The following is a 21,634-nucleotide window of genomic DNA, read 5'->3' on the forward strand; positions in this document are numbered from 1 at the left end:
TCATGCACAAGAATTACAATGATAAATTTTACAGTATCAAACAAAAAATATTATATAATTATTTTAATACTCTCAATATTTTCTTATTTAATATTATTTTGGACGATAAAATTTTATTCCTTATGACTCTATTGTTATGTACGATCAAATTTTTATTTATTTTGTCTTTTTTAATAAATTAATAATTCATATTATAATAAAATTATAATAAAAAATTTAATAAAAAAAAATTAAGATATGAAAGAAAGTATTAAAAATGATAAAAAAAAAACTATAAAGAAAACTATTAAAGTCAATAATGACCAGTAGGGTTGGAAGTGAGCCGAGCTGAGTCGAGCTAGACCAAGCTCAAACTCGACTCACGAAAATTAAGCTTGGCTCACAGCCCGACTTATTAACAATCGAGCCTATTTCGTAAGCTCAAGTTCGACTCAACGAAAGCTCAAATAATAGGAACATAATCTATAATTGTATATCAATAAATTATAACTTATATATATTAAAAAATATTAAAAAATAAATTTAATATATTGTCTATCTATCAATTATAATTTTTTATTTATCTCTTACATCAAAATTATATATAAAAAATGACTATAAAATTTTAAACAATTAAGAACATTAATATATATGTAAAATTATATATTACTATTTTATATGTATATATTTATATTAAATTATTAATAAGCATATTCCATACTTTTAATATTTTATATATAATCGAGCTAACTTACAAACTAATGAGCTGAGCTTATCAAAGCTCAAACTCGGCTCATCAGCTTGCGAGTTCAGTTTTCAGTTTATTGAGTTTATTGAACTATTAATGAGTCGAGCTCGAGTTGGCTCATAAGTTGGCTTGACTCACTTCCAACCCTAATGACCAGCAACAAACGTAAAGCACATTAAGTAATTTCAGAAACTACAATTTCTTGTTTAAACACGCTTTTAGCATGCAAAATCACGTCTGTATCTAAAAAAAAGTTACCAAATATCAAATAACAACAGTTCAAAAAAACTTAAACGCAATCTTATTCTCTAAAACTTATTTTCCAAACACAGCCTAAGTCTTTACAAATTAAGCTTAACCATTAACGCAAGACAAACAAACACGTGCCTCTCACGCCCCAAAAAAAGATATAACCCCTTCATAAAATAAACAGTCTTTTAAATACAGTCTTTTCTCTCTCGGTCTCTCCCTCCGTCACCTTCCAATGCTCTGCTGCGCAGCAAACTCATCGAAAACACATCATCGCGTTGCTGTGTATTGAGTGTTGACCCCTTTCTCTCTCAATTCTCAAAGGGGTCCCCAAACACACAACTTCTAATTCTCCCTTTCTCTCTCACACACACGCACACTTGAATTCCTCATCTTCTTCTACGACGTCATCATCATAATAATAAGCTAATAATAAATCCTTACAATGTCGGAGATAGCGAACACAGATCCCGAGGGGGTCGACGGAGTGCGGATGACGTGGAACATATGGCCAAGCACGAAGGTCGAAGCGAGCAAGTGCGTGATCCCACTCGCCGCCACAATCTCCATCATACGCCCTCACACGGACATCCCCCGCCTCCCATACTCCCCGTTACGCTGCAAAACCTGCACCTCCGCCCTCAACCCCTTCTCGCGCGTCGACTTCACCGCCAAGATCTGGATCTGCCCCTTCTGCTATCAGCGCAACCGCTTCCCCCCTCACTACTCCCAAATTTCCGAAACCAACCTCCCCGGTGAGCTCTACCCTCAGTACACTACCATCGAGTACACCGTCCCAACCGTCTCGTTAGACCCCGCTTCCCTAACGCACTCACAGGCGCCTCCGCCGCCTCCTCCGCCGGTCTTTGTATTCGTCCTTGATACCTGTATGATCGCTGAGGAATTGGAATTCGCAAAGTCCGCCCTCCGGCAGGCGATCGAGCTGCTCCCGGATAATGCTCTCGTCGGATTCGTGTCGTTCGGGACGCAGGTGCAGGTCCATGAATTGGGATTCAGTGATATGTCTAAAGTTTATGTGTTCCGTGGAGCGAAGGAGATTTCCAAGGACCAGATTTTGGACCAGCTGGGACTTGGAAGGGTGCCTCAGAAGGGATTGGCGCAGGGCGGCCCCGGTGGTTTCGTTCCGGCTTCCTCTGGCGTTTCGCGGTTCTTGCTGCCTGCTTCGGACTGCGAATACACTCTCAATTCGGTAGTGTGGTGTTTTTCTTTCTCTTTTTCAATATATTTTTTTCTAGCTGAATTTCTGTTTTGCATTGTGTAGCTTTTTAGTGAGTTGAAGATGAACATAAATTGTAGGCTTTGCTTAAATGATTAGAACACTCAGCACACTACTAATTTTGTGTACACTGCTACACCTTCTCTTTTTAGTATTAAAATTGAAAGTTAAAAAGAGTGAGAATGCCAAAAACAAATTTTTTGAATATAAAAAAATGAAGATATATACTTGAGTTGTACCAAAAAGTGGAGCAAGTATCATTTCTCTTTGCAGCTTATCTTTCATTCTTGTTTATTGAAGAGTATGTTATTAATTTTTTTAATTTTGTCCTTCACAGTTCACACTATTATGCATGCCGATCGTAAAATAAATTAATGGTTGAGTCCTGATTTTGTGTTTCTTAGTAAAGTGGATATTATGAACTTGAATAAATAAATACACTAACTAAAAGACACCAGTAGTTTAAGCTAGATACTTGAACCTGAAGTATTATTCGTGTTCTTACTCCAACATTCCAATTGAGGGTTTGTTCATAAATTTGTTGTGCTATTGTTTTTTCTTCCAGCTACTAGATGAGTTGCAGACTGACCAATGGCCTGTCCCACCAGCCAGTCGTCCAGCACGGTGCACTGGTGTGGCTTTGAGTGTTGCGGCGGGTTTGCTTGGTGCTTGTATTCCTGGGACAGGGGCTAGAATCATTGCGTTGGTTGGAGGTCCTTGCACTGAAGGACCTGGCACGGTAAATCAGTTCTCTGCTCTTAGCTGTATGATTTATTTTTTGTTTGTTGTGAATTATTAATTTTGGCTGAATATTATTCTCAGTTCAAGACTGTTTTAGTGTTTTTATTGTGATGAAAAATGTTAGTAATAGGAAAACTTCATCTAACTTTCTAACGTTAGGAATGTGTTGCTACCACTGGAATTGTTGGACATTTTGTACCATGCTCATTTATTGAGTTAAGCTTCAAAGTGGTCCCTAAAGTTGCACTCGAGTCTCAAAGTGGTCTTTGAAGTTAATAGTTACCCAATTTCATCCTCGAAGTTGCACTCCGGGACTCATACTAGTCCCTGAGGCTTTTTCCGTCCATCGGAACACTGAAACGACGTCGTTTTGTATTTGTAAAAAAAAAGAGAAAACCAGAGCCTCCCGTTCCCCTTCCTCTTTGTCGCCGCTTCTCTCCGGCCTCCGTCACGGCGCTGCGCCGCACGCCCCCTTCTCCAACCTAGTCTCTTACACTCTTGTCTCCTCTCTGTCTCTCCCTCTTCTCTTGTCTCCTCTCTATCTCCCTCTGATCCCAAAATTAATTCCTCCATTACCTCATTTTGTTTTTCTTCATACACAACCAACCATCAATTTCCACAGACATGTTAATTAAAAAATCGCATTACTCATCAATACACACCATTTCAACAAACTCAATTCAAAGTCATCTTCCACCTAAACCACAAAATCCATTTATCAAGTACAAAATTTTATGCAACCAATGACAGGATAAACTCCATTGCAGTTAAAAAACAATTGAAAAAAAAAAAAAAACTCCGAAGCGAAGCGAACTGACCTTGGTGCCAACCTTGGATCAAAATCATACTTTTTCAAGGACCTCAGTGAATTGATCAACGGTGAAGGAAACACCTTTCATGGGAGCAGTGCGGCACCTCTCATAGGTTTGCTCGAAGATCTCAGCTTCACTCAAGGAGTGCAGTGACGAATTAATTTCGGGATTAGGGAATATAAAAGGGATCAGGGAGGTAGAGGGAGACAGAGGAGACAAGAGTGTGAGAGACTAGGTTGGAGAGGGGGGCGAGCGGCGCGGTGCCATGACAGAAGCTGGCGAGAGGCGGCGACAAAAGGGCCTCGGGTTGGGGAAGGGGAAGGGGAGGCTCGTGTTTTCTTCTTTTTTTTTTAATTTTTTTTTATAAATACAAAACGACGTCGTTTCAGTGTTCCGATGGACGGAAAATGCCTTAGGGACTAGTATGAGTTCCGGAGTGCAAGTTTGAGGATGAAATTGGGTAACTATTAACTTTAAGGACCACTTTGGGACTCGAGTGCAACTTCAGGAACCGCTTTGAGGTTTAACTCTCATTTATCTGGTGTTTAAGTTTCATTGATGGGTTGGAGAACCAGATACTGTACTCAAAATCATATTATTTTATTTATTATTATTATTATATAATTTTAAATTTTGTAATTTGTCTGATGCATTGAAGTGGTGCTGTACTGAAACCATATATTTCACTAGCAATCTTAGAAGTGGAAGTGTTTGAATCGAATAGATTTAAACCACTTATATTCCTTTGTTTAGAAGAGGTAGGCATGCTGCTATATTAAGATACTATAATGGTGAGTTCACAAGATTTAAGTTTTTCTGTGTCACTGACATTTTGATTTTTGATGGAGAATAAGAAAGGGGCAACTCTGTCTCTTTTTCTTAATTTAAAATTGCACAAAAGATTGCATGTAAACTTATTAAGTTGAAAGAAATCAAGTAATTACAGGACAGTTATTGAACAATCTATTAGCACGAATCATGAGTTTAGTGGATTTACATATTTTTCTCCTTAATCTCTCACAAAGATGCAAAGATCTTGTAGCAATCACTGGTTAATGTTGTGCTTTGGTGTATTTGGTTAGAGAAAAACTGCTAGAAGTTTCAATGTGCCCCCCCCCCCCCCTTTTTTTTTTTTCCCTTCTCAACTGTAGACTTTATTTGAGACAGGGTTACATTTCTTACTTTGCTTTGTGCTATGCTTCTGGTTTATTTCATGGGGATATTGTCATCTGACATTTGAAGGGATTGGTGTGCATTAGGACTTATCTTTTATTTTGGTTTGGTTGTCTCGTCCTCTTTGTTACTTTCCTTTCTTCTTGCAGAATATCTTTTTCTACCAAAATAAGTAAATCAGCCACAGAACATTTCTAATGCGGCAAATTCTGATTTTGAAATTACTATGCAGATTGTGTCAAAGGATCTATCTGACCCAGTGCGTTCTCATAAAGATCTTGATAAAGATGCAGCTCCATACTTTAAGAAGGCAGTCAAATTTTATGAGAGTATTGCCAAACAGCTGGTTAGCCAGGGTCATGTTTTAGATCTTTTTGCCTCTGCACTTGATCAGGTTTGTGTCAGAATACTTATTTTCTCATACTGCTCGATTTCCTTCACAGATATAGTTGGATAAAGAATGCATGGATAGATCACATATCTGACTGGTCTCAGAGATCTGATTGGTCTCTGAAACTGAGACTTCTGAATCACTTGGCATGAGTTTTGATCAGCGGGTAAATCATCCCCCGCCCCGGGTGCAATTTTTTCCCCCAAATTCTATGTTAAAAGGCATCATTATACCTAGAAATTGTTTTCGAACATTTACAGTTTTTATACATTGGATTTTTTCAATTTTCGAACCAAAACTTTGCAACCATCCTCGTATCTTTGTACCCTTAATTCAGTTTCACTAAAATGTGTTATATGTTACCCTTATTTCATGATTGACTAGCTAGAAGAATGTCATCCATAGTTTGCATTTCGGCTGAAGAAGTTTTCCGGACTTGTTTGGGTATCTCCTGAATGGCATCTCTCTCTTGATCTGACAACAGTTGGCATCAAAGCCTGTGAAACCATATATACTCGTGATTGATATATGTGCCATTTACAAACATTGGGACATTATATTGATGACATTATGATTATCAAGCTTGCTTTATCCTCTTGACACTGAAACTATCTTGAGTTCTTACCTTATCAGTGACTTCCATAAAAAAAGAGCTGGTCTCATTATAAGAATGTTGCTTTAAGAAAACTATTAGGATCTGGTTATTCTCATTCTTTGTCTTCTACTAATTCATGGATGCTTTAATATTAAAGGTTGGAGTTGCGGAAATGAAAGTCGCAGTTGAAAGAACTGGTGGCCTTGTTGTCTTGTCTGAAAGTTTTGGTCATTCAGTCTTTAGGGACTCTTTTAAGCGCGTTTTTGAGGATGGGGAACAAGCTCTTGGTCTCTGTTTCAAGTAAGTAATCTTTTATTCAGATGTTATGCTTGGTTTTCTTTTCACCTAATTTCAGTTTATTTTGGCCTTCTGTTCACGGCTGTTATTTCGCTTCCTCCTTGCTTTCATTGGATCCCAACCTTTTCTGTAGTAATTGTTTGCTAGTGAGTTAATACTTAATCTGGATTTTAAGGGATTTCTTTTGGAGAGGTATATTTGGTCCTTCTTTCTTTAGCATTGACATGTAATCAATGTTTCATTACATCAATGAGAAAGTAGGTATTTTCAATTTTATGAGAAGCATGTTACATTGTGAAGAAATGCTACCAATATGGAGAGAATTTCTGGGTACATTTTAAATGTACTATCAAATAATAAGTCACTAGTGAAAGCAAAAATAAGGGGAAAAATATAGGATTCAATTTAGGCCTTTAGGGCTATTCCACTAACCTCCTAAAGCTTGCTTCTATCTATTTATGCATGTCTTGAAGATCTGAAGGGTACCATCTTTTTAAGTTTTTTGGACCAATTCACTTGGTGACACTTAATGAATGTGTGGGTTTTTTGGTGTTATTTTTTTTTAAATTATTGTTGAGAATTATTATTTGACTTCACCTTTTGATTGATTTTGGGCTATCGATATTGTTTTTCATGTTTTATTTTGTATTGTCATTCTTCCTTTTTCCTTGTTTCCTATTCTCTCTAAGATATCTTCCCGTGCTATCAAGCATGCTTACTGCCAAACTTGGTTTATGTTTCAGTGGTACCCTCGAGGTAAATTGTTCAAAGGAAATCAAAATTCAGGGAATAATTGGACCTTGCACATCATTGGAAAAGGTTGAAGCATCTTCTATTTCAAACTCAATTTCCTATACATATACATAATTGGCTCTGAAATTGGCGTTTGTGTTGGCTCAAGAACTAAGATATGCACGACATGATATTTCTGGATTTTGACGGTTATTATTTTTACATTCTGCAGAAAGGGCCTTCTGTTGCTGACACTGTAATAGGAGAGGGGAATACAACAGCATGGAAGATGTGTGGTCTTGACAAGAGTACGTGCTTGACAGTGATGTTTGATCTTTCATCAAGTGACCGGTCAAACACACCAAATGCTGCCAACCAACAGCTGTACCTGCAGTTTCTTACAAGGTTTTGCTTGATAGCATCTCTTATATCTTATCCCTTATATATACTATATGCCACTTTCCAGCATCCTTCTGGGAGTTAAATGTTGATGGTCATTTCTTGTTGCAGCTACCAGAGCCCAGATGGTCAATTAGTGCTTCGAGTCACAACAGTAACTAGAAGATGGGTAGATAGTTCTGTTAGCACTGAGGTAGTTTCATTTTACTTTTATTTGTACAGTTTGGTGGTTGTTTCTTTTTCTTTTTCTTAAATTTTGTTATTCCCTGCATTATTTTCTTTGTATGGAGAATATTTGATGACAAGGAAATTGATAGATTCATTAATTATGGGATTTTAATTTAGTAACATGATTTTCTCATCAGGAACTGATTCAAGGATTTGACCAAGAAACTGCTGCCGTGGTAATGGCTAGATATGCTTCTTTGAAAATGGAGACTGAGGTATATCACTATTATTTTTTCTATCTTTTGTTCTCATTAGTGTTCCTAAAAATGTATTACAACTCCTTATTAGTGATTCGTTAGTTTTACTATTGGCTAACTGCAAAAATTGCCTTTTTAACTGTCTCATCGTCCATGTTCCTACTTATTGAATGGTTGTAACCCACCTATGTACTTAAGCATGCCACTTAGCATCCCTATTAATTCTTGTGTTTTCAAGGCATGCTAACTCATTAACCAAAATCATGCTGTCAATGGTTATCCCCCTCACTGGTCCCTATCTTTTTATCTTTTATTTTTATTTTTTTGAAGTCCAAGTGACTCAACATCCACATGAGAGGAAAACAAAAAGGGGATAGTGGATATCCTTGCATTATCCCCTTTTTCTTGGATGTAGTAGCTTAAACATTTTAGATAGGCACTAGTTGATATGTTGTTAAAATGTTGATGTCCCAATGGTCATGGGTGTGATCATAGCTTAGCATAAGGTAGACGAGCATGTATTACATGTTAGAGAATTCTAAGTCAAACAACCTTAGTGTAATAGCTTAATATTTTGAGATAATTACTCATGTTAACTCTGCTAGAGAAGTAACCATTTCATCTAACATCAAAACCACCTTGTTGGACATGTATTACATGTGGCAAAATTTATATCAAGTATTTTATTATACAAATGCCTAACTGAGCATAACTTCTTGTTTGATCAGGAAGCATTTGATGCCACACGGTGGTTGGATCGATACCTCATTCGCGTCTGTTCTAAATTTGGTGACTATCGCAAGGATGATCCATCATCTTTTACATTAAACCCTGCATTTTCACTCTTCCCCCAATTTATGTTTAATCTGCGGCGGTCACAGTTTGTACAGGTATCTTTTATTGCAATATTTTTCCTATCCTGATTTGCAATTTTCTTTGTTTAAACTTTGTTGCATGTGGGGGGTGATATGCATTGACAGGTTTTCAACAACAGTCCAGATGAGACTGCCTACTTCCGCATGTTGTTAAACAGAGAAAATATTAGTAATGCTGCTGTCATGATTCAGCCATCGCTAATATCATATTCATTCAATTCACTACCTGGCCCTGCCTTATTAGATGTAGCATCCATCGCTGCAGACCGCATTCTGTTGTTAGATTCATATTTTAGTGTGGTAATTTATCACGGGATGACAATAGCTCAGTGGCGCAACTTGGGATACCAGAACCAACCAGAACACCAGGTATGTTCTTATTCATGTCCTGCTAAAGATGTTTTTCTAGTTGAAAAATTGTGCTCACAGATCGATATTTGCTTTTAAAACCTAAAACAATTAATCTCCGGTATTGCATTCATCATAGTTTCTTGTCCTACTTTGCTAACTTCAATATTGCACAGGCATTTGCACAACTATTACAAGCTCCACATCATGATGCCCAAATGATAATTAGAGAACGTTTCCCTGTTCCTAGATTGGTAGTGTGCGATCAACATGGTTCCCAGGTTAGTGTGGTTTACCAATACCATTTTGCTTGTTATTTGTCTTATTTGCTAGTCATGATCTTTTTCTAAAATCTGTCCATATCAAAAGTGAGGTATTATATTAATTCTAAATTAGTAAATTTCCAAGTCAAACAACAAATTAGCTGTTTTTTACTTTTTCGTTTTTTTTTTCTTCGCCCCTTTTATTTGTCCAATCAGATTGATTATTACTTCAGAATAACCATGATAGGAACCTGACCAAGGTTTTGTTGGTATCTAACAGGCTAGATTTTTATTAGCGAAGCTGAATCCATCAGCAACATATAATAATGCACACGAGATGGCTGCGGGTTCAGACATAATCTTCACTGATGATGTGAGTCTTCAAGTTTTCTTTGAGCATCTCCAAAGGCTGGCTGTCCAATCTTAACGGCACATATCAGGACATACTGACAGTTCATGGGTTTTGGAATTCATACTAAGGAATTGAACAATGATGTAAGTCCTGCATCGCGCTGTTGTGCTGTTGTATTCAGTCATTTTTCCTTTCTTTCCTCTGTTCTTCATGAAGATAAGGTTCAAGAATTTGGAGAAGGTAAGGAATATCTCAGAAATATGTAGGGTTTTGGTGGGGTTGAATAAAGACAGGCATGTATATATTGAGTTTGAGATATTGCGCAAAAAAAAAAGGATATAAAAATGAGTTATAGAGCTATCTCTGCGGCAAAAGCAAAAAGCAAAGGAGGGAGATATCATGAGGTTTTTATTTTATTTTTGGCCTAGATCTGAATTTTCGTGTTCTTCATCTGGATTACTTTCTATATAGATTTTTGTCTTCTTTTCTTTTCTTTTTCTTTTTTTATTTTTATATAGGTTACAAAGTAACGAAATTCATTGTCATGTCCATGGAGGTTGTTCAGTTATTCCCTCGTTATTTTGTATTGTATATTATTAAGCTTATAGAATAGTATATATCATATTGAAAATGAATACTTATAGTTATAATAATAGGATGGTAACTCTTTTCGTTACATGGCTGCTTGATCAAAACGTAAATGGGAATTCCTTGGTAATATGTTTTAAGTATTTTGTGAAAACGAGGGTTGTGGATCCCAATCATGTTCTGTTCTTAAATTCCCATTTCTTGCCATTTTGTGGTCCTGCTTTTTTTTAAGCTTGCATGATGGTATTCGTGGCTTTTTCATGTCACTCGTCCGACAAAGCCCTGATGTTATATCCTCTGAGATCTAAATGTCAAAATTATAACATTTTTGTAATATGAATCTAACTATTAAAAGGTAACTATTTGAAATTTTTTGTGTTGATCAATTATTATATGTTGCCATACTTTATGAGGATGTCGACACTAATGACGAAAAAAGGGAGAGATTAGCAAAGATGAAAGAGGACCAAGAAGCAAAGAATTCTATAGTTGCTTTGTCACTATGGGGATCCATATGTCTCAATTTTAATATTCATGTTAAGTGTTCAAACAATGATTTGTAAAAGGATTATTTGTCGTTTCCTTTTGTTATAGATTTGGATTAATGGGTCTTTAACCAATGCAATAGTGCCTTATGTCAGTCCCTTATCAATCAAAGAGTGACAACGAAGCACTTAACTATTAGCACACTAACTTAATATTCTATGTAAGCAGATTTTGTTACGTGTTCAGCACTTAGAGGGTTTTTAAGTTTGGTTTGAGTTTAGTGGCTAAACATGCTTGGTTTAAGTGTGCTTGGGACAATGATCTTAATTTGAGATTCACTAATTTGTAGATTTGGTTTGAATATATTGGTTTAGTGTAGGGGTACGCTTGAATCGGATAGGATATATGTAAATTTTCAATTTGATCCGCACTAAAACATTAAATTGGATCAGATATATACAATTTTTAGACTTGGAGATCTTATCCGACTTGATATGCAAATTTATAAATCCGATCAGATCAAATATCGGATATTATTGGTCAACAAAATCAAAATTCTAAAACTTGAAAAAGATTTAAATTTTTTCACTCTTTTACACTTGTTACTACTAAAATATTATTAAATTCTTAAATAATAAAAATAAAATATTTATCTGCAAAATATTATGATTCAGATATGTGACTAAGTTTGCGAATACCTATTTGAAATTCACCATCCGATTTTATTTATTTGTATATCGATTTGGATATAATTCAATGGATTTGCGGATCAAATACGGATAAATATTGTTAATCCTGTGGATCAAATCCAAATTTGTATACCCCTAATTTAGTGAGTTTGGTTTTAACTAGTTTATTTTTTAGCTTGGTTTGGTCTCATAAATTGTTAATGAATTAGGATTTTAATTAATTGGAATTGGTGGCTGTAATTGGTCAGTTGTAGAGAAAATTCTATCGTGATTTGTAGTGGAAAATGGATGTACATTTTGTTGCACTTGGAGATTGAGGCAGGACATATAGTTGTGTTAACCTTTCTTCCCTTCCCTCCGCTAGATAATATTGATGAGTGCGGTTTAAAAAATTCACAAGTTATAAAACTCAAGTTTGTTATATCTCTAAATCGGAATTTAACATTTTCAAAGTTTAGTTAAAAAATGTTACATTTCAAACCAATAACCGGAAGTGTAGGACTAGACCATTCTCTCTAAGAATATCAATGTAGTGCATGATCATGGCTATGCTGAATTCAAGGTTTGATCGCAATTAACGAAAATATAAATAACAAAAAAGTAAAAACATAATTAAAAATTAAATGACAAAAAAATTAAATTAAAAATAATCAAGACAATTAATTAGAGGAGAAGAAAGTAAATTCAATTGCTTAATAAAGTCAACAAACAGTTTATATTTGGTATTTTTGTCAATGAAAATCTATTTTTTTGTGGGTATAAGATAAATTAAATTAATTTTTTTTCATGGATAGTTATATTAGTGTTTTTAAACTTTGATGGTTAGTAGGGATGTACAAATTTAAATCCGATCTATAAGATTAGTAATATTTATATGTATTTAATTCATAAGTCTATCGAATAGTTTCCAAATCGATATGCAAATAAATAGGATCAGAGGGTAAATTTTAGATATGTTTCTGCAAATCTAATCACAAATCCGGATCATAATTGTTCATACCCTGACCCAATAAATAGGACCCAGGATCCAAGCAAAGAAGCCCAACCCAAAGGGGTTGGCCCTCCCCCAGTACCGGCCTTCATCCCCAGAAGTCGGTACTGAACACGACCTACTCCAAAGAAGTCGGATACGAGGGTTAGCTGGCAGATAACACTCATTCGAATGAGTAACCGCCCCTAAAAACTCTCTAACCACTTCATAGAGCCATATCTTAACCTCCCTAAGATATGGGAACGGTTATCCACCTAAAAAGGTGGCACTACTTCAGCGGTGGTTATTGGTTCACCACTATAAATACCCTGACATCCCTCAGGTATCACTAAGTCCCAATACTTTCTCAACTTGCTCACACTCTTGCTAACTTAGGCATTGGAGTGTCATTGCAGGTACCACCCCCCATTCTTCCAGACGCACAAGTCGAACGGAGGAACACCGAGTTTCAGGTGCACCAGCTGGCCACCTCCCTCACACGTTTGGGTTAACCAACGTCATCCAGCCCACTAATCTCCGGTTACCCACCGTAACATTGGCGCCGTTGCCGGGGACCCGAGAGATTGACCAGTGATGGCGGAAAGATCCCCTGAAGAAGGTCATGTGGAGACAGATTCTGATCAAGAGAATTTGAACACCGGAAACAATGAAGCAGATCAGAACCTCCACCAGGAAGCTAATGATCAAAATAAGGAAGGTACTTCCGGAATCAAAAATCCGAAGGCAAACTCCTCGGAGGGACGCGAGTCAGAAAAAGAAGGACCCCCTCTTGCTAGTGAGCTTATGGGGCTAATTCATAGCCGCCTCGAGCAGCTAGAGCAGGAGCGGGAACGACAAAGGGAAGCTGAAAAGAACCTAAAAGAGGAGATGGAGCGACGAAAAGAGTTAGAAAGAAAACTCTTAAAGTTAGAATCCTCCCTCAAGGGTCGGAATTCCCAAGGCGATAGAGAAGATTCTCCCTTAGGAGAGAAAGATCCGTTTAGCGAGGACATAATGAGGGTAAAAGTTCCGAGAAACTTTAGAAGCCCCGATATGGACCTCTACGATGGAACCACCGATCCAAAGCATCATCTGAGCAACTTTAAAAGTCGGATGTATCTGACCGACGCTTCAGACGCTACGCGATGCAAAGCTTTCCCGACAACCTTGTCCAAAGCAGCGATGAAGTGGTTCGACAGTCTCCCTCCGAGGTCAATTACCAGTTTTGAAGACCTCTCAAGAAAATTCTTGATGAGGTTCTCCATCCAGAAGGACAAAGTAAAACATGCACCAAGCCTCCTGGGAATAAAACAGGAGGTCGGGGAGTCCTTACGGGCCTATATGGAAAGATTCAACAAAGCATGTTTGGAGATTCAAGACCTGCCCACCGAAGCGGTCATCATGGGGCTAGTCAATGGTCTTAGAGAAGGTCCCTTCTCGCAGTCCATATCAAAAAGACACCCCGCCTCTTTAAATGATGTACAGGAAAGAGCTGAAAAGTACATCAATATGGAAGAAAACGCTAGGCTAAGAGACCCGAGTTTGCGAATCGGGCCCCCTCCCTCAACGAAAGAAAGGGAGAGGGAAGCGAAGAAGAAGGAAGAGCTCGGCCTTGATAGGCCAAGAAAATATCACTCTTATACTCCATTGAAAGTTCCTGTAGTGGACGTATACAGAGAAATTTGCAATACTGAAAGGCTGCCTCCCCCCAGACCCATCAAGAATAAAAAAGGGGGGAGCCACAGTGATTACTGCGAGTACCATAAGATATATGGACACTCCACAAACGACTGTTACGACCTTAAAAATGTGATAGAAAAGCTAGCCAGAGAAGGTCGGCTTGACAGATATCTCATAGAAAGGTCGGACGGTCATGGAAAAAGAAAGCGAGAAGATGCGGATAGAAGAGATCCACCACCACAAACTCCGGAGAGACATATCCATATGATCTCAGGAGGATTTGCGGGAGGGGGACTCACAAAATCCTCCCGAAAAAGACATCTCAAGAGAGTCTACCAGGTCGAAGAGGGGTCCCCCGATCTTCCGACCATTTCATTCACAAAGGAAGACGGGCGAGGAGTAATCCCTGGGCACGATGACCCAGTGGTAATTACTATGATCCTGGCAAATGCCCATCTACACAGAACCCTAGTAGACCAAGGAAGCTCAGCAGACATCCTCTTTAAGCCCGCTTTCGACAAGCTAGGTTTAGATGAGAAAGAGTTAAGAGCCTACCCCGACACCTTATACGGATTAGGTGACACGCCGATAAAGCCACTAGGATTTTTACCCCTCCACACCACCTTTGGAAAGGGGGAAAAATCAAAGACTCTGAGTATAGACTTCATAGTCATCGACGTGGGGTCGGCTTATAATGCTTTAATCGGCAGGGCTACCCTTAATCGACTTGGAGCGGTGGTATCGACACCCCACCTATGCATGAAGTTCCCGACCTCGTCGGGAATAGCGACGGTGAGGGGAGATCAGAAGCTGGCAAGGAAGTGCTACAATGAAAGCCTAAACCTGAGAGGAAAAGGCAGAGAAGTCCACACAATAGAACTCGGGGGAGCAAGGGTTAAAGAAGAGCTACGACCACAGCCCGGGGGAAAAACTGAGGAAATTCAGGTCGGCGAAAAGGAAGGAAAAAACACTCACATAGGAGCCAACCTAGGGGAAACCCTAAGACAAGGGTTGACTAGGCTCCTAAGAGATAACTCCGATCTCTTCGCCTGGAAGGCCTCCGACATGCTTGGGATAGATCCCGAGCTCATGTCTCACAAGCTCTCGGTCTACTCAGGGTCTCGACCTGTACAACAAAGAAGACGCAAGCTCGGCCCAGAGCGAGCCCTAGTAGTAGAAGAACAAGTGCAGGCGCTCCTAGAAGCCGGCTTCATCAGAGAAGTCAAATACCCAACATGGCTAGCCAATGTAGTGCTAGTCAAAAAACAAAATGGTAAATGGAGAATGTGCGTCGACTACACCGACTTAAATAAGGCATGTCCCAAGGACCCCTATCCACTACCAAGCATTGACGCCCTAGTGGACTCTAGCTCGGGGTATCAATACCTATCATTCATGGACGCCTACTCAGGGTATAACCAAATCCCGATGTACGAACCAGACCAGGAAAAAACATCATTCATCACGCCCAGAGCCAACTATTGCTACGTGGTCATGCCATTTGGATTGAAAAATGCAGGGGCCACATATCAGAGGCTGATGAATAAGGTGTTTACCCCCCACTTAGGGAGCTTAATGGAAGCCTATGTCGACGATATGCTGGTAAAAACCAAGGAAGAAGTGGACCTCCTATCCGACCTCTCACAAGTCTTTGATACCATAAGGTTGCACGGGATGAGACTAAACCCTGCAAAGTGCGCCTTCGCAGTGGAGGCAGGAAAATTTCTAGGATTCATGCTAACACAAAGAGGGATCGAAGCCAATCCCGACAAGTGTAGAGCTATCCTAGAGATGAAAAGCCCGACTTGTTTGAGAGAAGTCCAACAGCTGAATGGCCGACTAGCAGCTCTCTCCAGGTTTTTGGCAGGATCAGCATTAAGATCCCTTCCACTATTCTCCCTACTAAAAAAGGGGCACCAGTTTGAGTGGACCCCCGAATGCGAGGAGGCGTTCCAGGAGTTCAAAAAGTTTTTGAGCCAGCCTCCTATCTTGACCCGACCTATAGCCGGAAAAGACCTCATCCTATACCTCTCCGTGGCAGACAGGGCTGTCTCAGCAGCCTTGATAAGAGAAGAGGAGGTCAAGCAACACCCAATCTACTTCATCAGTAAAGTTCTACAGGGCCCTGAGCTAAGGTACCACAAATTAGAAAAGTTTGCCTACTCCTTAGTAATAGCCTCTCGAAGGCTACGGCCTTACTTTCAGGCTCACACAATAAGAGTCCGCACGAACCAACCCATGAAGCAGATCCTCCAAAAAACGGATATTGCAGGAAGAATGGTACAATGGGCAATGGAGCTCTCCGAGTTCGACTTAAAGTATGAAACTCGGACGGCGATTAAAGCCCAGTGCCTCGCCGACTTCGTTGCTGAATATGCAGGGGATCAAGAGGACAAACCGACTACCTGGGAACTCTACGTGGATGGATCCTCCAATAAAACAGGAAGCGGCGCAGGCATAATATTGGTAGATGAAAGGGGAACCCAGATAGAAGTTTCCCTCAAGTTCGAATTCCCAGCTTCAAATAATCAGGCAGAATACGAAGCCTTGATCGCAGGATTGAAGCTGGCTGAAGAAGTCGGTGCTACGAAAGTGATGGTATACAGCGACTCCCAGGTGGTAACCTCTCAAATAAGTGGGGAGTACCAGGCAAAAGACCCAACTATGAAAAGGTACTTGGAGAAAGCCTCGGAGCTCTTGGGGCGCTTTGCAGAAACCGAGGTGAAGCACATAACTCGGGATCTAAACAGCAGAGCAGACGCCCTATCCAAGCTAGCAAGTACCAAGCCAGGAGGAAATAACAGAAGCTTGATTCAAGAGACCCTCCAGGAACCCTCAGTGGTAAAAATGGAAGACACACTAGAAGTCTTTGAAATGGTCGGATTAAACCTCGGATGGATGAACCCCTTAGTCGAATACCTAAAATTCGACATCCTCCCTAAGGAGGAAAAAGAAGCCCAGAAAATCCGAAGGGAAGCACAACATTATACTTTGGTGAAAAATGTTCTCTACAGAAGGGGGATATCAACACCATTGTTAAAGTGTGTACCGACCTTAAAAACCACCGAGGTGTTGGAGGAGGTACATAGCGGAATCTGCGGGAACCATCTCGGAGCCAGGTCATTGGCCAGGAAAGTAATCCGAGCTGGATTTTACTGGCCAACCTTACAGAAAGATGCCACAGAATTTGTGAAAAAGTGCCAGCCATGCCAAATGCATGCAAATTTCCACGTGGCTCCCCCAGAAGAGCTCATTAGTATCACTTCTCCATGGCCCTTTGCAAAATGGGGAATGGATTTGTTAGGTCCTTTTCCCCAAGCGCCAGGACAAGTTAAATACCTAATAGTGGGAATAGATTACTTCACAAAGTGGATAGAAGCAGAACCACTGGCCACCATCACTGCACAGAGGAGTCGGAGGTTCCTCTACAAAAATATAATCACAAGGTATGGGATACCTTATTCCATTACCACAGATAACGGAACCCAGTTCACCGACTCCACCTTTAGAAGCCTGGTAGCCAGTATGAAAATTAAACACCAGTTCACCTCGGTGGAACACCCACAAGCCAATGGGCAAGCCGAAGCAGCCAACAAAGTCATCCTGGCAGGGCTGAAGAAAAGGTTACAAGACGCGAAAGGGGCTTGGGCTGAAGAGCTCCAACAAGTACTATGGGCTTACAGAACAACTCCCCAATCCGCCACTGGAGAAACACCCTTCCGACTAGTCTATGGCGTAGAAGCCATGATCCCAATAGAGGTCAATGAGCAAAGCCCAAGAGTGATTTTCCACGATGAGATCAGGAATATACAGGGACATAAAGAAGAACTCGACTTGCTCCCTGAAGTCCGAGAAGAAGCTCAGATAAGAGAAGCAGCATTGAAACAAAGGATGACTACAAGGTACAACAAAAAAGTCATTCGAAGGAGTTTCACCCCAGATGACTTAGTCTTAATCAGAAACGACATTGGGGTCAACAAATCTGGGGAGGGAAAGCTCGCCGCCAATTGGAAAGGACCATACAAAATCAAGGAGGTCTTAGGAAAAGGCTATTATAAGGTGACCGACTTAGGCGGCACCGAGTTACCAAGGTCATGGCATGCTTGTAATATGAAAAGGTACTACAGTTAAAAGCAAACCCTACTCCCTGATGTACTCTTTTCCCAGCTTCATGATTTTTTCCCAGAATCAAAGGGTTTTTTCTGAAGAAGGGTTTTTAACGAGGCATCACAGTAGGGGCTAAGGGAAATAAATTAGCAAAAGCCCTTAGTAGCAATAAGGTACCTCCTCAATTAATAAAGAACTCTTTTATTTTAAATATCTCTTTCAAAATTCCCTTTTAAATTTTCTTTCTACGAAACGCGCCGATTTAAGCTCGACAAAACGTAAAAATCCCATGAACCGACCTAGATGGTCGTCAGGATAAAACGACGAGGTACAAGTCGGTGTAAAGAGGCTATAGAAGTCGATCATGATAAACTCGGGATCGGTCCGACTCACAGGGCGGAATGCGAAACCGAGTACAATTAAAATGAATCGCAAAAGTAGCCTAAGTCACGAAAAACTCAATAAAACAAAATTGAGTACTAGGAATACCAAAAGAGATAAGGAAAAACTAAGAAAAAGGCTGCCTTGAGAATCAAGGAAATTCAGAAAAGCAGGCAAATCCCAAAGAAAATATTTTTTCCAGAAAAAATCAAAGAGTCAAAGGAACCACGAAAAGCATGCGCGCATAAGGTAACTCAAAACCCTTATCCAAAAAGGGTATTTATCTAACGATAAATTAAACCCCTATTAAAAAGGGGCATTACTGTTTTGTTTACGACCTTAAAAGGCCAAAAAATTGTTCAAAACACCAACAAATAAATATAAAGAGTTCAAAAAAGAGGGGCCCACAAGCCGGTCCCCGATAGCCAAAAATCACTTTTTTAGATCACCACCAGCAGGATCAGGGGGAACGCCAGGAGTAGGAGTTGAAGAGGAAGTCGGAGGAACGGTAGAAGAACTCGGAGCGTCCTTAGAGCGAGGAGGGGACTCTACGATCCTCTGCCCCCGAGTCTTTAAATCAGACTCAGATTCCACTATGGGGGCAGGAGGATCCACGATGGCACCATCAATAACAATCTTATCAGGGTCCAAAGGAGAAAGGTCCAAGTCAGGAGCAATAACTCCGACCTGTTCCTTGAAAATCCTCCAGGCCTCATCAGCACCATCCGCAATAGAGTCCTCCAACTCGGTGTAGGCCTTCCGAGCGTTCAGTAAGTCGTTCTTTACAGACACAAGATCAGCAAATAAACTATTGTAGCTGGCTTGCGCTGCCTTCCTCAACTCCACCTCCATGTTGCATTGGGCTTGCAACTTCTGCCCCTTCTCTCGGAGGCTGTTCCTCTCCCCCTCCAGTTTGGCGACTTTCCCCTCCAACTCCTTCTCATGCTCCTGATATATACGAAGCCTACCCTCCAGCTCCTCGACCCTCGAGGTCGTCCCTAAAGAGCTGATGGGAGTCTTCTCAAATATATCCAAGAGTTTGCCACAAACCCCCGCCGTCTTGAGACTCTCCTCAACCACAGTAGTGAGGTAGTGCCGAACAGAAACATCATCCATACTCATACGAGCATGAGGATAGATGTTCTTTCGGACGAACGCAAGAGCGTCCGCCTCACCAGAAGCGCCAGACTCTAAGGTCTTGCGCTTCTTTGGCTCTGGTTCGGGAGTAGGTCGGATGGAAGGGGGTGGCAGAGAAGAAGCAGAGGAAGAAATTACAATAGGTTGAGAAGGAGTCCCAACGTTCCGAGGAGGAGGAGGGGGAGAGACAACCGTCCTAACACCTCCAGACCTGGCTCGAGACTTTGCCTTGGCTTCCTGAACCCTCTGGTAAGACTCTTGAGCGTTTTTCTTTGCCATCTCTGCAAAGACAAATTGGTAGCTAAAATCAGACAAAGTCGGTAAAAGAAATTGCAAGTCGATCATAAGCAAGAAACACAAAAAGCTACCTAATTGTGACTGAACAAAGGTCGGCGACCCCTGGAGAAATTTTTTAGTATCCAAGTATGGGGCCCTCCCCCACGCTTCTCGGAGGAACCCCACAATGGCTGCCTCTACCTCATTTAAGTCATCCAGACCATATTTCTCGCAAGGGGAGGCCTCCAGCCAATATAAAGGAAATCGGGGAGAAGAATGATCATCCAGGAAAAAGGGGTGGTGACCCTCTACAGCTTGCACTTTGAAAAAGTAGTTCTTGAAGTCATGAAAGGACTCGTCAAAAAGGGTAAAAAGTCTCCGACCTTGTATGGCTCGGAACGACACCCACTGTTGTTTATTGTTTAGCCCACTGAAGGGTTTTGTCATATGGAAAAGATGAAAGAAAATCTTTAAAGAAGTCGGGAACTCTAAAGCCTGGCTGACAAATTGATAAATTTTCAAAAAACCCCAAGAGTTGGGGTGAAGCTGGGTGGGAGCGACTCGACAGTGACGCAAAACAGATATCTCAAAATTCGAAAAAGGAAGAAAAACACCCAAACGGGTGATCATGCACTCATACATAAAGAAAAAATGAGGGGCCGCCTCATCGACTCTTCCAAAACAAACCCGGTCTTCAGGACCCGGGACTACCAATTCGTATTTTGGTTCGTCATCCTCAGAAGTACAAATTCTGTGATGAGTGCGAAGGTTGGTAATGAACTCAGAATCGACTGAGGGCTCCTCCCCTAAAACCGTGACATCAACCCAGTGAGAGAGCATCTACAGAAGCCATTTCTTTTTATAAAAAAGGGGGGTAACAAACCTACAAGGGGAAAAGAAATGTCACCAACACGGTCTCTAAAGGGAGGAGGATGCGAAACTAAAGTCTACAAATCAAATTTATCTACAAAGGCATATTAAAGAACAAACCTTTATCCGGAAATAAGGGTTGGAAGCAAAAAGCCTTTGAAGACGCAAGAACGCAGCACGAACGAAGGCAAGGAAAATTTGAAAGATCGCAGAAACGAAACAACGAAAGAGAGGGAAAATATTTATAAGAACGTTAGGGGCATAACGGTAAAATCGGGGCAATCATTAATGAGGATGCACCGTTACCAAGGCTATTAAATCCCTACGCACACCCCTAACGGACACGACGCTTGATTAGACGTAACTGTCAGAACCAAAAGGTCACGAAAAATCACGTCGGTTCTCAAACCATCACGTCGGTCCTCTCACAAATCGGCTACGACCCCGAGTTGAATACTCGAACCCAACTCTTAAAAATAAATTGGGCTCGAGTAGGGGCACTGTTCATACCCTGGCCCAATAAATAGGACCCAGGATCCAAGCAAAGAAGCCCAACCCAAAGGGGTTGGCCCTCCCCCAGTACCGGCCTTCATCCCCAGAAGTCGGTACTGAACACGACCTACTCCAAAGAAGTCGGATACGAGGGTTAGCTGGCAGATAACACTCATTCGAATGAGTAACCGCCCCTAGAAACTCTCTAAACACTTCATAGAGCCATATCTTAACCTCCCTAAGATATGGGAACGGTTATCCACCTAAAAAGGTGGCACTACTTCAGCGGTGGTTATTGGTTCACCACTATAAATACCCTGACATCCCTCAGGTATCACTAAG

The 21,634-nt window shown here is 40.5% G+C and overlaps 2 protein-coding genes across 2 annotated transcripts; one reads left to right on the forward strand and one right to left on the reverse strand.

Annotated features, from left to right (window-relative positions):
- The first annotated feature begins 1,164 nt into the window (after positions 1-1,164).
- On the forward strand, positions 1,165-10,292 carry LOC107638256 (protein transport protein SEC23 E). The gene is made up of 12 exons (XM_016341439.3): positions 1,165-2,186; positions 2,779-2,952; positions 5,172-5,333; positions 6,083-6,225; positions 6,966-7,041; positions 7,187-7,359; positions 7,465-7,546; positions 7,719-7,796; positions 8,507-8,668; positions 8,759-9,022; positions 9,178-9,282; positions 9,545-10,292. The coding sequence occupies exons 1-12, from the start codon at positions 1,422-1,424 to the stop codon at positions 9,689-9,691; spliced, it is 2,331 nt and encodes a 776-aa protein (XP_016196925.1). The 5' UTR covers positions 1,165-1,421; the 3' UTR covers positions 9,692-10,292.
- An 8,657-nt stretch (positions 10,293-18,949) lies between these two features.
- Positions 18,950-19,933, reverse strand: LOC148566455 (uncharacterized). Its single transcript, XM_088483306.1, has one exon. It carries the CDS (start codon positions 19,931-19,933, stop codon positions 18,950-18,952), a length of 984 nt encoding a protein of 327 aa, XP_088339432.1.
- Between the last annotated feature and the right edge of the window lie 1,701 nt (positions 19,934-21,634).

Source organism: Arachis ipaensis, chromosome B4, assembly GCF_059453495.1.
Source record: "Arachis ipaensis isolate K30076 ecotype BB chromosome B4, ASM5945349v1, whole genome shotgun sequence".
NCBI lineage: Eukaryota > Viridiplantae > Streptophyta > Magnoliopsida > Fabales > Fabaceae > Arachis > Arachis ipaensis.